This window comes from Chroicocephalus ridibundus, chromosome Z (genome assembly GCF_963924245.1).
Source record: "Chroicocephalus ridibundus chromosome Z, bChrRid1.1, whole genome shotgun sequence".
Lineage (NCBI taxonomy): Eukaryota > Metazoa > Chordata > Aves > Charadriiformes > Laridae > Chroicocephalus > Chroicocephalus ridibundus.
Genome location: NC_086316.1, coordinates 2,260,153 through 2,275,438, shown reverse-complemented (window position 1 = coordinate 2,275,438; position 15,286 = coordinate 2,260,153). Strand labels below are relative to the sequence as shown.

Sequence of the window (15,286 nt, the reverse complement as noted above, 5' to 3'; positions counted from 1 at the left end):
TAATGTGCTCAAACAGCACGTCTTTAAGTGCTACTTTGAGTGCCCATGGACTAAAGTGGGTGATTGGACCAACCACTGCCTGAATTACCCCCTGCACATTTTAAGCTTTTTCCTTTCCGTAGTCGTTAAATAGGTGTTGATATAAACACCGAGCCTGCTCGCTTGCCAACATTAAGAAATCAGAAATTTTCAGGGGGTTTTGATGGAGCACACTGTGGAAAGAATGGCTGTGCAATCACAAAACGACAGATTATAAGTGAATGAAAGCCATCGAGATAGCAGGTTAATATTCAAATAATTGGAAATACCGCTGAGATGAAGTGGGCACGAACATTTAAAAATGCAAATACTGGTCTTTGGGGAATTATGTTCAGGAAGCATTTACATTCACCTTTCATTCCCGAACCTCTGAGTAGGATGAATTTACCATGAATTTTTAAAATGTTTTGCTCCAAATGCTATCTATTCAGAGAAGTCTATGAATTAAAGTATTAAATAATATGCTTTTAATAAAGTATGCTGAAACTACACCAAATCTACTGAATCGAAGATTTAATTATAAAGCAACTACATTTTTAACAGGATCGCCAGCTGAACTACGAGATCTACATGGCTTCCCCTATTACAAATCTGAGTTTTCCCTTTCTGAAAACCTGATTAACTTCATTAAGGGGAAACGCAAAAAAAAAAAAAAAAAAAAACCAAAAAAACCCCAAAAAACCAAACCAATCCCAAACCAACCCCGCACAAGTTTTTGGAAAGACCCAATGAATTTTCAGACAGATTTCTAAAAAATCATCCCATCAATCATGATTGTAAAAATGGACGATTGCTATTCCGGTAAACAAGCATGTATTGTGTATTTGTAGATGCTTGCTGCCCTAGTTGTGCACCATGGAGTCCGTCCTCACTGTGGAAAGATCCTTGACTGGTAGATCAAGTGTCTTATTGTATTTCCTTAATTCATTCTGTCTGGAAGAAGATGTCAGCTGTGTTGCAGTGAGGAGAGAATTTCAAAGGCTTCAGTCCCCACCAATAAAGGGCGAGGAATGGCTTTTGAATAGATTTGTCAAGGCAACCCTACTGTTCTGGGACCAGGGAGAGCAGGAACAACATAAAGGAAGGGTTGCTGTATGAGATTAGAAAGTGAAGTTCACAAAGCATGGCAGATTTTTGTAAGAAACAGTAGATCAATGAAACTATTGAACTCGATGGAGGAAAAAAAAAAAAAAAGAAAACAAACACACTACCCAGTAATGTAACTTTTTTAGTAAAAACTGGTTAAAATGGAAGTATTTCACAAAGGCTTTAAGGTTTAAAGTAGTAAAGCATTATACATTTTACAATTTGCATGTATAATTTTAATTAACAGCTGAATGTGAAATTGCAAATGTAAGATGGTAGAAATTATAAAAGAAGTAGAATTTTTATGAAGTATTACATTCATTTGAAATAAGTAAAATTAATATTAACTACTGATAGAACACTACATCAGAGAGCTGGAGATAATACAGAAGATTAGCACACAATTAACCAGCTTTTATATACAATGTGACACTTGCCTGTAAGAAATAAGTATTCTCGAAAGCAGTGTCAAGATATGTAAATGGATGATTTGTTTTATCATTCATCACAGCTCCTAATAAATTCAAAAATCATGACTTCTATAGGTACTAAAAATAGGCCACCAATGATACAGGAGAGATAGCTCCAATGAAGAATTACTTTTTTAACAATTCATTCTTTCAATGACAGCAATTAGCCCTACAGACAGGCAGCGATTAGGTGTATATTTTAATTATTATTCATTTTACCAGTAGCCTTAAACCTGATTAAAGTAAGAGATATCCAGGTGATATGCTAGTCGTAATACCACTCAGCCACCCTTCACATATGTAAAATTCTTCTTTCTTATAGGAGATTTTCAATGCTAATGTAAGTTATGACACTCCATCCACTTTTTAGGCCATTAATCATTTAACTTATTCTTTAAGATCTACTTTCTGCAAATGAAATTAAAGGTAATGCACTTGTCTTATTCAGACTAAATGCTTAAAGAAAAATGGAGTTGTCAGATTCAAATTACAGGATTTAAAATTTCAGTTTTACTACATAACATATATTCTAAGGTTTTGATTTCCTATAAAGAAAATGGGGATTTTTCTGACAAAGCCTGTAGGGGTTACCATTCTTTATATTTTTAACATTTAAGTCAGAGCTGTCAGGCTGCATCCCAGGTGATTCTCTATTCCCATCAGTCACTGCCTATAAAACTGTAAGGTTAAGTCAGGAATAGGCAGTCTATACAGAAAGTTTCAGTAAATCCATGGGAAAAAGCCAAATCTAACAAGAAGTTCAGGATGCGACCAGTTTAAACTTGTCCCACGCACCTAATCTTTTAGCATTCTGCAAGGGGAACGTAGAAAATACAGACATGAGCTTGATCTGGCGAGGAAGAGACTCGTAAGTGGAAGTTCAGTTGGTCTCGCTTTAAAAAAGCATGGTTTTTAAAATCTCAGCACCCCCATACTTAAGTATTAAAAGAACAATGAGTGCTTGGCATCAGCCTTCACCCAAGGGTGGAACTGGTGATGCTGGCCAAGACCAGATCATTTTGGACCAACCAGCCGTTGGTAGTTGCACAGTAGCAAACACTCCCAACTTTCTATCAGAAAACTTCAGAAGTCTCACGGAGCTGCTGGGAGAAGGGATTCTTTGCCAGCCCTACAAACCATCAGGCTGAGTCATGAAGAGCTTTAAAGGTTCTTCTCCACCATCGCCAGATCAAGCCAGGAGCGCTGGGTGCGCCCAGGGCTCTGCTCCAGATACCGGGCAGCGTGCGGGCTGCCGCGGTGTGCGTGTCTGTATGGCTGTGCAGCGGGGAGAAACCGGGCTTGGTTCTTATTATTTTGACTGCTACCTCTGAAGTTCAGAAACGGCTTTAATCTCGGCTATTTTAGGGGCTGGTATGGGCACACTATTTCCACCTTCCTGTAACGTGCTGTCTTTCATGCCCTAAAGAAACGGAAGAGGTCAGCGGATAAAGACATGTTTATACAGCCATATATAGACGTATATACCCCAACTCTTTCAAAAAACCTGGCCTCACCTCTCGCATCCACTCTCGAATAGTTTTCCCAGCTTCTTGGTGCCACACATTGTGAACAGAGTCTGTCAACGCCACAGCAGTTACCTTATTCTTTACTTCTGTCTCTCGTTGAATCATCTGTTAAAAAATATTGGCTTTAAGTTCTTTCTTTCTATTGAATAGAGTCTGCTTAGTCACAGATAATGATCTTAAATTAAAAAAGAAAGAGCAATACAACTTCAATACTTGACTTCACTTGTTTTAAAGTTTATACAAATCCTAGCAGCTCCAGAAACACAGAAAGACCTAATATTTTTGATAAAAGAAATAATACTAACTTTTAACTGACTGAACTATTCAGTCCTATTATTTTCCATGTGGCTTGACAATTCTAGGATTAAAGGTATCATAGTGAAAAAATGGAAGATTCCCTGAGGACACCTTTTACAAGCTTCTCCAAGTTCCTATTTCTGTGCTTCAGGGAAGCTGGTACCCGTGGTTCACTGTAAGCTACTCATGACTATCATCTACTAATTTGCAGTAGATTGCTGTAGTTTTTCTGATGTACAATCTTACTTTGACTTGTATGTTTTTTTTTTCCTTTTTTTTTTTTTTTTTCTTTTTCTATCCAATTTAGCTACCTTGCACTCCCACCATGGTCCCAAAATTCTTTGTGGTCTCTCTTACACTTATGCTTACCCAGCTAACGCTGGAGCCTCTCAACGTTTTTAGGATATTAAAGAGCCTCTGTTGTTGCAAATGACAGTATGACTAAATAATATTAGTTCTAAAACCAATTAAATGATTGCTGCAAATAACATGAGCGAACTGACAAAGATGCTGTGGAATTCAGCGCCGCTCTGCAAGATAAAAGGGACTGGGAAAGAATAGTTTGATATCAAAGAGAGACAAAAAGGTTTTAATCTCCTGACACGAGTGACCCTAATTTGTAACACTGGATCAAAGAAAGTATAATGAATTATACTTATAAAACCGGCATTTCGCAACTAGTGTCTTTATCACCGTCTATGCTGCACTGAAGTAAATGTTTTTTTTCCAGCTTCCTTTTGTATAAACGGCAACACACACAACATTTCTGAACCAGGCACCCTTTGTTCGTGCTCTAGTAACTGCGTACAAGCACACAGGCTGCGCCTCCGAAAACACTGCTCTAAAACATACTTTGACAATGGGGACGCGAATTGTATTTTCCACCAGAAACTTCAAAATAAACACCGCCATCCAGGTTTTTGATACAAAAGTAGTGTTTATCCATACCTTATGCAAACTATCTGCTGGTTTCTTCAAAATATGACACGTGCAGGCCTTTGTGACCAAACACTCTTCCAATTCTCCATAACTGCAGTATGATATTCTGCATTACCACGTCTTGCCTTTTTATTTTTTGGTTTACATTATGTGTCTTTTAAAATCAGTGCAGTTGAACCAATATTCTAAGGGAAAAATATTCAATGCTATTGGCGAGGTAATGCCAACAGAGAGCCCCCCGTTCCAGAAGGATAAAATCAGGTGCCCACCTTCCCTGGCACCCTCTTTTTGTCAATGTCAATATTGCATGGCTCAAGAATTTGGATAAGCTTAGGACATCTTGGTTAAGAGCACATGAAGAAACTCAAAGAGTAATCTTACTCTATGTGAAGCCCTTCCGTTCATACTGTTTTTTTCATCATTTACCCTCCTGTGGGGCACATTTAATATCTAGAATTTTTGGAGGATGGGACACAACAGGTACGTGCGTGGGGGACAAAAATCACACATTTAGGACAACATAGCATCTATCGTAAGAAGGTGAGCTTCTTTCAGCTGTAACACATTACTGAGATTTTCAGCCAAATGTCTGATACCAGGCACTAAATTTCACAGTAAATACAAAGATGGCAAAACTCCCTCCATTATGAAACATTATGAAACAGAGGAGGCCCCGGAGATGCTGGGAGGGCTGGAGCCCCTCTGCTGGGAGGACAGGCTGAGAGAGCTGGGGGGGTTCAGCCTGGAGAAGAGAAGGCTCCGGGGAGACCTTCCAGCCCCTTCCAGGCCCTAAAGGGGCTCCAGGAGAGATGGCGAGGGACTCTGGAGCAGGGAGGGGAGCCATGGGACGAGGGGGAATGGTTTTACACTGGAAGAGGGGAGATTGAGGTGAGATGTGAGGCAGAAGTTCTTTGGTGTGAGGGGGGTGAGCCCCTGGCGCAGGTTGCCCAGAGAAGCTGTGGCTGCCCCATCCCTGGAGGGGTTCAAGGCCAGGTTGGACGGGGCTTGGAGCAACCTGGGCTGGTGGGAGGTGTCCCTGCCCAGGGCAGGGGGTGGCACTGGGTGGGCTTTGAAGTCCCTTCCAACCCAAACCATGCTGTGATTCTATGATATCTGCTGTATAATTGAATAAGTTTTAGAAACATGCCATATGTACTAATATTCCTGTACCAGTGCTGTGCATTCCAGCATGCCTTTGGCTGCACCGTCTTGCACAAAATGCAGTGATTTAAACGGGCAAAGGAGCAAAAATGTCATTGTCCTTGAAGCGCGTGTACCTACCAATTACTCGGAGTTACTACATGCTGGGGGAAGCTTAAAATCGTCACCAGCTCATTGTGTTCCAGCATGACTTCCTCCATGAAGGGCTGGTCTTCAGAAGCACTGCTAATGACCAGCAAGGGGAAAAAATGCGTTCTGCTTTGGAAAAGCTGTCTTTTCTCAAGCTATTGTGTCCCACATCTCTGTTTCGAAAACTAGCCACCCAGTTCATCTAAGAACATCACCTCTTTCTTTAAATCACAAGGAAATACAAGTTCCCTTCTCCCTTTCTAGGCCCAGCTCAAGTTTGCTATTCCCTGCTTCCCTACGCAGATGGAAGAACTGGCACCCATCGATCACCATCTCTTCCTGCCCTTTCTTCACGTGATACACACAGTCTTTGCTTTCCAGATCGTACGTGGTACGGGGAATAACACGTGCTACTCGACATGCTGCTGGCGCTTGCTGCTCAGCTTTGTGGACACCGGCAGAATGGCATTCTCTTCACAGAGATCAGCAAAGAGACCGAGGCTGACAATGCGAGGTTTTTTGATAACTCAGCCACTGCGCCGGGGTCAGGACAAGGGCTCATGGATGCAGCAGCAACGAGGGATCAAAGGGATTAATTGAGCTTCAGTTACAGATTTCTCTACTCCCAAGTCCAGAAGGAGTAAGTTTTGGTAGGCATCCATGCACTTACGTGCCGACTTGGAAGAAAACAGACAAAAACAACTCACCAAGAGGAGAAAGGATCAAGGGTATAACCTTAAACAAGAAGTCTAACATGTCCACCCTTAGGTGACACAGAAATGTCACAACAGAGTATGTCAAACCCAGGACACCCAGCTTCTACCACAACAGCTCAAGTTCTCTGCCACAATGGGACACTAACTGCTAACAACCACCAAGGAGAACAGATCCAGATGCTCAAACAGCAGACCCTCCCATCAGGGATGATAATATCATCCTGCAGGAAGATATGAGAAGCCCATGTGCTTTTGGCCACAGACGCTTCAATACTTACTAAATTCTTCAGATTCAACGGATGGCTTGCTCAGAATTAAAACATATTTATCTTTCCTAAAAACACTTCTGAAGTAATATAAATTTTAAAAATTAAGTTAGCAGAATAAAATTGGTACAGTAAAATATGTTACCATTCAACACAAATTTAGCACCCAGCTGCCATTCAAACGTCATACAAGTCCAAATCCCAAAGGAAGGATGCTAGTGCCCAGGACTAGTTGTATTCCATGCAGCCAGTACAATCTCTTAAAATGGACACGCTAAAACTGAAAATATTTAATAGACGGCAGAGAGTGTTTGCAATATTACAAACTATGTATTTTTTTCTTCTGGAAAATGGTGTTTTTCACTGAAGCAACAATTGCAAAAAAAGACCAAAGGACTTAGTCTAAAGTTCACTATGCCTTACACTCTTTGTACATCTGTAAATTCCATACACAGGAAGCTTTCACAGCATAGAAATTTCCTACTCAATGCTCATTTTCAAATCTTAAATTATTTTCAGCTGAATAGATTTTGCAGGAAGCTGCCTCTCTTTGCACCCACTCATTGGATGGCTTACAGCTCTGGTCGCTCTGGCCTTACATTCCTTTTTCGTCTTCCAATAACTAATATATAGTCAGAAGTAGGTAAACCGTCACTTTTCTGGTAGGTAAACTGGTTCCCATTTGTTTCTGCATCACTTAATACACCACTATGGGTCCTCTAGACTTTCCCAACCATCTTTTCTATTCAGGCATTTCCATTTTACCTTTGTCTTTGTGTTCCTTCTTTGTAGGCAGAGTAGGATTGGTGTTTGTAATTTATTAACCACACATCATCACCACTTCATATTTGATTCCCCTAGAATGGGGAGTTGTAAGACCAGTGTTCACTGCAACAAGTCAGAAAGTGCTCAAGCATCTTTCTGAAAGTCCTCTCTATCCCAGCGGTTGAAAATTTGTTCCTTCACTTTGCAAGGGAAAATGTCAATTACCTATTTGCACAAGTATTGAACTCTATCACTTACATAAGAAAGAACTTACAATCCCCTAAAAATGCATTCTTTAAGTTAAAATATATTAGTTACCCATTTATCGGTCAATTTAGTAAGTGATCTATTGCTGAAGCGTCTGTAACGTCACATGGTAATCCTCTGTAAGTTTATATTACGCAATTATCGTAACTTTATAATGACAACAGGTTGATACCTTCATTATTTTTAGTCTATGCATGTAAAACATAGTGTCATACATATACTACATACGCAATATATTTAATATATATATTCAGACTAAATGATAAAATACATCTTTGTTATATAATATATACGATAGCACAGTACTCTTGTGAAATGAGAGCATCAATATAGAATCATAGAATTGTTAGGATTTAGGAACTAAAGATCACCTAGTTCCAACCTCCCTGCCCTGGGCAGGGACACCTCCCACTAGATCAGGTTGCTCAGAGCCCCATTAACTCAAAGGTCCGATCCTGCAAACATGAAAATCCACGATTCCATACTCTTTATACCTATTCTAACAAATTTTAAATGGCTAAAAATTCAAACTGATAAGAGGTAAAAGGAAGTTAAAACATGCCTCATATTTTTATGGGCTCAGACAAACAAATCAACCTCCATCACTTGAGATTTGAAGGATACTCACTCCTCTGAGTTGCTTGTAATGAGTAATGAGTAATGAGTAAAAACAGATTAAAAAAAAAAAAAGCCCCCAAATTTTACTTTCCCTTGAACTTTTGAAAAAGTCTTTCAACTACTTCCCCTGTCTCCCACTGCAATTCCAGTTCTGGCGTGGTGTTTACACGGTACGCACTGGGCTTGAATGGGCATGTCTACCATAAGCATTTGGCATGGAGCAAAAATCACTTTGACGCAAGTCTTCCATTGTCTCCAGTTGCCTCATACTGGTTTGAGTCTCCAAGAGGTTGTGGTGTGTGCAAACTGAATTCCTTTCAGAGGAAACTGAACTGGAAGCCCCTGTCAAAATGTCCCCAGTGATTTCTACATGCGAAACGAATTTGCAGCAGAAATTCTGGTGGATCAAAACGGGGTGAGCTGGGCTCTGAGACATTAGAAAAAGCAGCGGTAGACGCGGAGAGAGAAGAAAGCATGTGCCAGGAATGGTGTGTGAGAGGGCAATTTGTATTTAACGCTTTTGGAAGGATGTGCAGATTCTTTCTTCGTAACTTCATGTGCTCTCCTTGCATCTCGGTACACGTCTACAGCCATTCAAGATCCCCTTCAACTCCCCTTTCACTCAATCTCATGCAAACCGAGCAGCTGGTCTCCCTGAGTGCTAGCACTTGAACTGATGCCTTTTCTCGGTTGAGAAAGACTCCTCATGAAGCGCATATTTCTGTTTGTTTGTAGTGCGAGTTTGTCAATCTGAGATTCCCAAGACCTTTCACTGCTTCCTAGATAGAATTCCTGAATTTCTGAAATACTCTCTGTTTTTTGCACAACTTAAAATGGAATTAGATCCTCAAGTCTTCATAAAACATTATTCGTTAGGGATTAAAATTACAGAGCAGCTACACTTGAGCAGCACATAGCAAAAATAACAAATAACCCAAAGTTAAAGTAGTTCCCGTTTTCAAAGAGCAAGAAGAATCATTTTCCCTAAATGAGTTCACAGACATGTGACAAAATCCCTCCTTGCAGTAGACAAAGCATTTGATACACACCAGTTTTTAAACAGCAAAAGAAAATACCTGCAGAGAAAAGATCATAGAATGACAACAGCCAAGTACCTTCTCATATTTTGTTCAAAGATCTATTGGATGTTACATCTACAATTGTGATAGCTTTCATAGCAATAAATCACACCGCAAAGGTAATAATAATGCATGATCATATTAGAACAGATTGCTTTAGAGCATCTGGAGTCTAGAACTTGTCACAGTTCACACTGTAAACCAATTTCTGTTGCTGAACTTCTACTGAAAATTTCCACACATACCTTGCATCGGCGGTAGAAGTTCTTCAAATCAATCATGATCAGAAAAATGCTTAATTCTAAAATAATTCAAGATTAAAAAAGCGTAGGGGCCATCTCCCTTATGCATAGCTTACTAAAAAAACAACGAAAAAAAACCCCGTACACAAAATTCCGCTGGTAATAATGTGTGAACAGCGCAAACAAAACTCATGGCTCTCTAGTATAAAAGCCTCAGGCTTCAGCTTTACTAAAACTTTAAACTTAATAATGCAAATCTCCCGCTTCTCTTGTCCCTAGTGTCTTGCAACAGAGAGCAAACAGGAGAAAAGCCTTCGAGGACCTGTAACAGTGTGGAGAACACCAAGTTCCCCAACGCAGGTGGTTGTGCTGATAGGTGCGACAGGAGCCGGGGAGGGATGCTGGCTCACCTCGCTTACAAGCCTATCAGCAACCTGCCCGGTACGAACGAAGCCTAACTTTTCCATAGGAAGCCCATCACATGACATAAACTGGTATGGCACCGTGCGGGTGAAAATCTTTGACTGGGTCCACTACATCCCACCCACAACAGCTCAGACCAAAGCAAGCTGGTGGAGGGGGCATCCTCCACCGTCTGGAGCACACACTGTTGGCATTCTGCAGGCAGTTTCCTTGCGGACCAAAAATGTAGCTTGGCCAAGAGGGTTTGGTGAAGCTCTTCCCATCAAAAGCTCAACTAAAGCGAACAAAAGCCAACCCCGTTTCGTAACGCATCTCAAGATATTTCAGTGGTGAAGGCTGCTGAGATATTTGCCTTTGGGCTGCTGGAGAACTGCAGTGACAGTCAGGAAAGGAGGTTTGGAGCAGCTGGGTCTAGCTGGAGTCAGCCAGCTGGTACTGCTGACAGCAGCAGTCTGCCATCCCAGAATTGGAGATCTGAGCCGGGGATATCTCTGTACGTTGCATTGGCATGAAAATAAAGTTTTGAAGGGTCAACAACTTCTGCGTATCTCAACCAGGAACAGAAAGTGACACCGGATCAGGTAATGTTTCTACGCTACTGACTGCAGCAGGGAGATGCTGGCTTGCCTCTAATATACAAGCTCAAAAAATGGTCCAGTCTTAGAAATGTGGAGCTCCACAAGGGCCAATTTATGCTGCCAGGAAGCAGCCCAAATTAGCATGTGCAGTATTTGGCACAACTAATGCTGAAGAGCGCCTGATACTCGAGCCGGGTTGTTTAAAAGTAGCTTGGGCATGTCCACGGCAGCACATGAGCCCCAGGAAAATCGTATTTGAAAAATACACATAGTTTGCTAAACTGTATTTCATTTTGTACTCACAGTTAATTGGGATTTGGGTGGTGGAAGATGTTGCGAGTGCATGATCATGCCTAAACCTCCGGCACAGCAGAAGGTCCTTTGCTGCTCTGGCTTTACCACGTGTCTGTGTCAGCAGCATCCTCTTAATAGAGATGCAGGAGGTTTTCTGGCAGGAGGCTGCATCACCTCTCCAAATGACATGAGCTCAGCCAGCAAGAGCATTCCTCTGTTGGAATAGCTACGCCAGACCTGCACTAGAGGTTTTGCTAACATAGTTATCTTGGCTGGGGTGGCGAAGGATTTGTTTCAAGCTCTTAGCTGATACATCTTTGCCAGTAAAACCTTATGCTGTGGGTCACAGCTTTGCTTCTTCTTGGTTTACCTGGATTTCTGAACCACTGGTTAGCTATTTGAGCGCCGTGCCTAGTTTGAAACAAAATAATGAAGTAAAACAAAGTAAGATAAAATAAAGCAAAACAAAGTAAGATTAAAGTAAAATAAAATAAAATAAAATAAAATAAAATAAAATAAAATAAAATAAAATAAAATAAAATAAAATAAAATAAAATAAAATAAAATAATATAAAATAAAATAAATAAAATAAAATAAAATAAAATAAAATAAAATAAATAATAAAATAAATTATAAAATATAATATAAAATAAACCAAAATAAATTAGACCAAACCAAACAGAACCAAACGAAAACAATTAGTAAAGTGCCTTAATCAGAACCATCTAGACCCATGACTGGAAGCTCAAAGTGCTGTAGCATCAGAGAAGGTCAAGATGTATGTGGACTAGGAAGCAGAAGTGTCTCTGCTTGACGCTGGGCGTGCTCTCTGCCTCTCGCCCCAAACTTGCTCACCTGGGCTGTTTTTCAAAAAGACTTTCACCGCTCAAGTCAGCCCCGAGACGGGCAAATCATGAGCCATCATTTCAAACACATTTCCTTGTTCGAAGGTGTGCTGGGTGCCAGACCTTCAGCCTGATCTTGCAGCCATTAAGGATGGTTTAACATCACTTAAGACCAGTATTTGCTGCACCGTTGACCCCTTGGAGTGACGCATGGCTGACATTTTATCAGAGGTGCCCCGCTGTGCCCGAGCGAGGTGGGGAACGCAGTCTGAGATGAGCGAGTATTTGTTAAGTTTTCAAACCCCACCAGCCTTCTTGCTGTTGACGGGAGCTGTAGGAAGCTCCAGACTAGGGAGGAGCGGGGTCTCGGGGTGCAGACAGATGATTGAGTTCTGACGACTCCTCCAGTCGCCGCCTGTCAGACTCGCCGCGGTAGCTCGCAGCTTGTACGGGCTCCGCGAAAGGGTGGCAGCAGATAGATGCTGGGTTGTTGATGCTGCTACCAACCTCGGCCATCTGGTCTACCCATCTGAGGGATGCGACTGCTCCAGGGCAGAGACACTCATCTGCTCCACAGTCAGGCACCGAGCCGCCACCGTTTTCAGCCCCAGGGCTTCAAGCCTGGTCAACATCTCCGAGGCTGTTACTTTGGGTGATTTCAAATCAATTAGGAAGTGGGGATGGAGAGAAAGAAAACCTTCCCACACCAGGAAAAAAAGTTCTTCCTAAGGTACTTGCTTCAGCTGAACATCTTTGAAATTACAGTGGACCAGCTCTGCTGCATCTAAACAACCAGTATGTCTATAAAATGGATCGATAAAACTAGACGTTTACTCTCAGCCTGTCTTGTTGGGCTTCTCTTTTGCATCGTGCGGGCTGAAAACCTCTAAAAGCCTTGAACCAGAATATGCAGGTTCTTGGAGTTTTAGTTACTCAGATAAAGTTAAATAAAACACAGCGACCTTAAATCTTTGTGTTGACAAATTAGTTGAAATAAACTGCTCCCGAAAATTGGTGTGTAACAAAACCAGTAATACACGCGGCTTGAAAATGAAATGATACAAGGGGTTGGAGTTTTGTTTTGATATTTTACCATCACGAAGGTAATGGTTCATATCTAATGAAAAACGTGGCCTGAAGTAAGTTATGGAAGTAATTTTCTCAGGTTTTAATAAATGTGTAAATCCAGAACTCAGCCTACAAGTGAACAATCATATTAGTGAAATGAATGTGAAACAATCAAGTAAATAACTGTTTATACATGTTAAGTATCAAATACAACAGGGTGAAATGGCATTACTTCTTCATTGCTTCTGTCTGAATGGTACATGGAAAACTTTTATTACAGCTGTATGCAAATCTCATGCTGGTGCATTTTTCAATGAAATAGTCAGTTTCCTTATATTTCATTTTATACCTAAAGAAACAGAGAGAATCGCGCTGGTTTAACATCTAGAAGGGCAAATCCTCCACAGATTTCTGGATGTTGGCTGAACAAGGATCAAGCATTGATTTAAGTTGTCCCTGTGTTTATCGTATGTGTACACAAACATGTCAGCCTATGTATTAACTTTTATTAAAAGGCCAGGCTTCAAAAAAAGAACTCCAAAACAACAGAAAATGGGAAAAGCTGAGTGTTAAGCTCAGCACCTCGCAGAAGGACATGAAGCCTGACGGCCTTGTTATTTAAACACAGACAGCTGGATTTCCACTTCAGCCAGAGGATAAGACAACACTCGCTCTTCCTGTCCTTTGAAGCCCCAGCTTCGACTCTTGCAACCTCTGAGTAACTTCAGGAAGGAAAAGTCTCTCCACAGGCAAGATCTCTGAGCAAGAGGGTATGTAAACTGAAACTTTTGGGGTCACACAAACTCAGGGAGATAACTCTCTTCGTGGGTAGCGAATGGCAAACTGTGATTTATTATTGCAGGCAACCGAAAGAGAGGAGCAGCAGCTTCCCTCTTTCCCACTAAAATGTTGCTGCCGCACAGACGCTCCTTTGCCAAAAAGGTATGTGCGGAAAACCAGATTACACCAAGCAGATCGCAATATGACTGACACCTTCAAAGTCTGAAAAAACCAGTAAAGCAGAAGGGGAAATATTGGATCATTTTTTATCAGTCCTCTTTATCAGACATTGGACACACCATCAGATATCAAACAAGGTTTTCCACCCAGTTGTGAGAGGGGGAAATAGCAGCAAGGGTGAGAAGGCTCCATGGAGGAGAGAGTCTTTCATACGCACAAGGGCCTTGTGAAGCAGCCTGAAGGATGTATAACTAATCTGACAAATGGTTCAGATAAAGATCTTCCAATTCAGAGCACAGAACAGACTCTCATAAACAGTACGCATTCATAATTAAATGTCTGCTCCATGCCCTGCGCCAGTAGCCACCAGGCACAGCTGTACTGGCAAAGGAAGCCCAGAACCTCCACCCTCTGGAGATACTGGGCATGGACCTGCTCTCCACCAGGTCTGGAGAGCCACTGTGCTGCCGCAACACACAACTTCCACCTCAGCATCCCTGGACATGGAAACGCAGGGACCAGGATTCTGTCTCACTGCCATGAAGTCTTTCCTTGTTCATCCTCCTGGACTGCTCAGGGATGTTGGACCAACCTGGTCATCAGCTTGCTCACATCATTTATGGCTGAGTAATGCTGCAGGAGACCCATGTGCTACTCGTTCTGCATCGCCCTCAGCACCAGCCTGCCAGTCTGACACCACAAATCACCCTCCAGCACTTTTGACATTAGTCAGAGAAGTGATGCCAGGTAGTGATGAGTCAACAGAAGAACGAGGAGTGTAATTTCTTAGCGTAATGAATGCTGTCATGCCTATGTGTCAGGACAATGGATGCTGCACAAAAGCACCAAAAAATCCCAGCTTCCCATGTAGGAAGGTACTCATGTATCACATGAGGTCCTTCTTTGGTGAAATAACCTAAACTCTAGTACCACAAACCTCAAAGAGAGAGACTCTAGCATGTTAAGAGTGGTGCATCTTGTTTTCATGGTTGTTAGGAAATGGGAGAAATTGTCCTGAAAAGTTTGGATCCGACTCTGCTTTCGGTGGTTCCACCCAAGTTGCCAGACCAAGACTTCTCCTTAGCTATCAGCCAAACCACACTGGCTGGCGGCTCCTGAAACCAGGCTACGCTGGTGGGCAAGCTGGGATGGTGTGGAGAGCACTGGGCAACCCTCCCCTTTCACCACGGGAAGAGCCAGCTGGGCAGGGCTGCTACGGCAAATGGCTCTGGTCCATTGGGAAGGACCTGAAGACACAGCAGACTCGTCCTGTGACCACAGGATCTCTGTGGAGCTCGTCAGGATGCTGGAGGAGCACCACGAAGGTCAGCCACCCCTACACTAAAGCACAAGCAACGCCTGTTAAACTTTCTGCACACACTCTCCAAAGTTTCTGGTGTACTTTGAAAAAAAGGCTTGCTGTGGATTTAACTACTTGCCAATCTTTTTAAGTTAAGAGCTCATCATTTTCAACTTAAGAAGTCCCACTTCAAAAAAAAAGCAATTCACAGATATCG

The 15,286-nt window shown here is 41.8% G+C and overlaps 1 protein-coding gene across 2 annotated transcripts in view; it reads right to left on the bottom strand.

Moving 5' to 3' along the window:
- The window catches only part of ARB2A (ARB2 cotranscriptional regulator A), a 272,034-nt gene that overhangs the window by 73,778 nt on the left and 182,970 nt on the right, over positions 1–15,286 (bottom strand). For both annotated transcript variants that reach the window (XM_063320921.1, XM_063320923.1), the window contains exon 9: positions 3,110–3,226. In XM_063320921.1, coding sequence (XP_063176991.1) covers positions 3,110–3,226 — 117 coding nt within the window. The remainder of the gene's footprint in view (positions 1–3,109; positions 3,227–15,286) is intronic.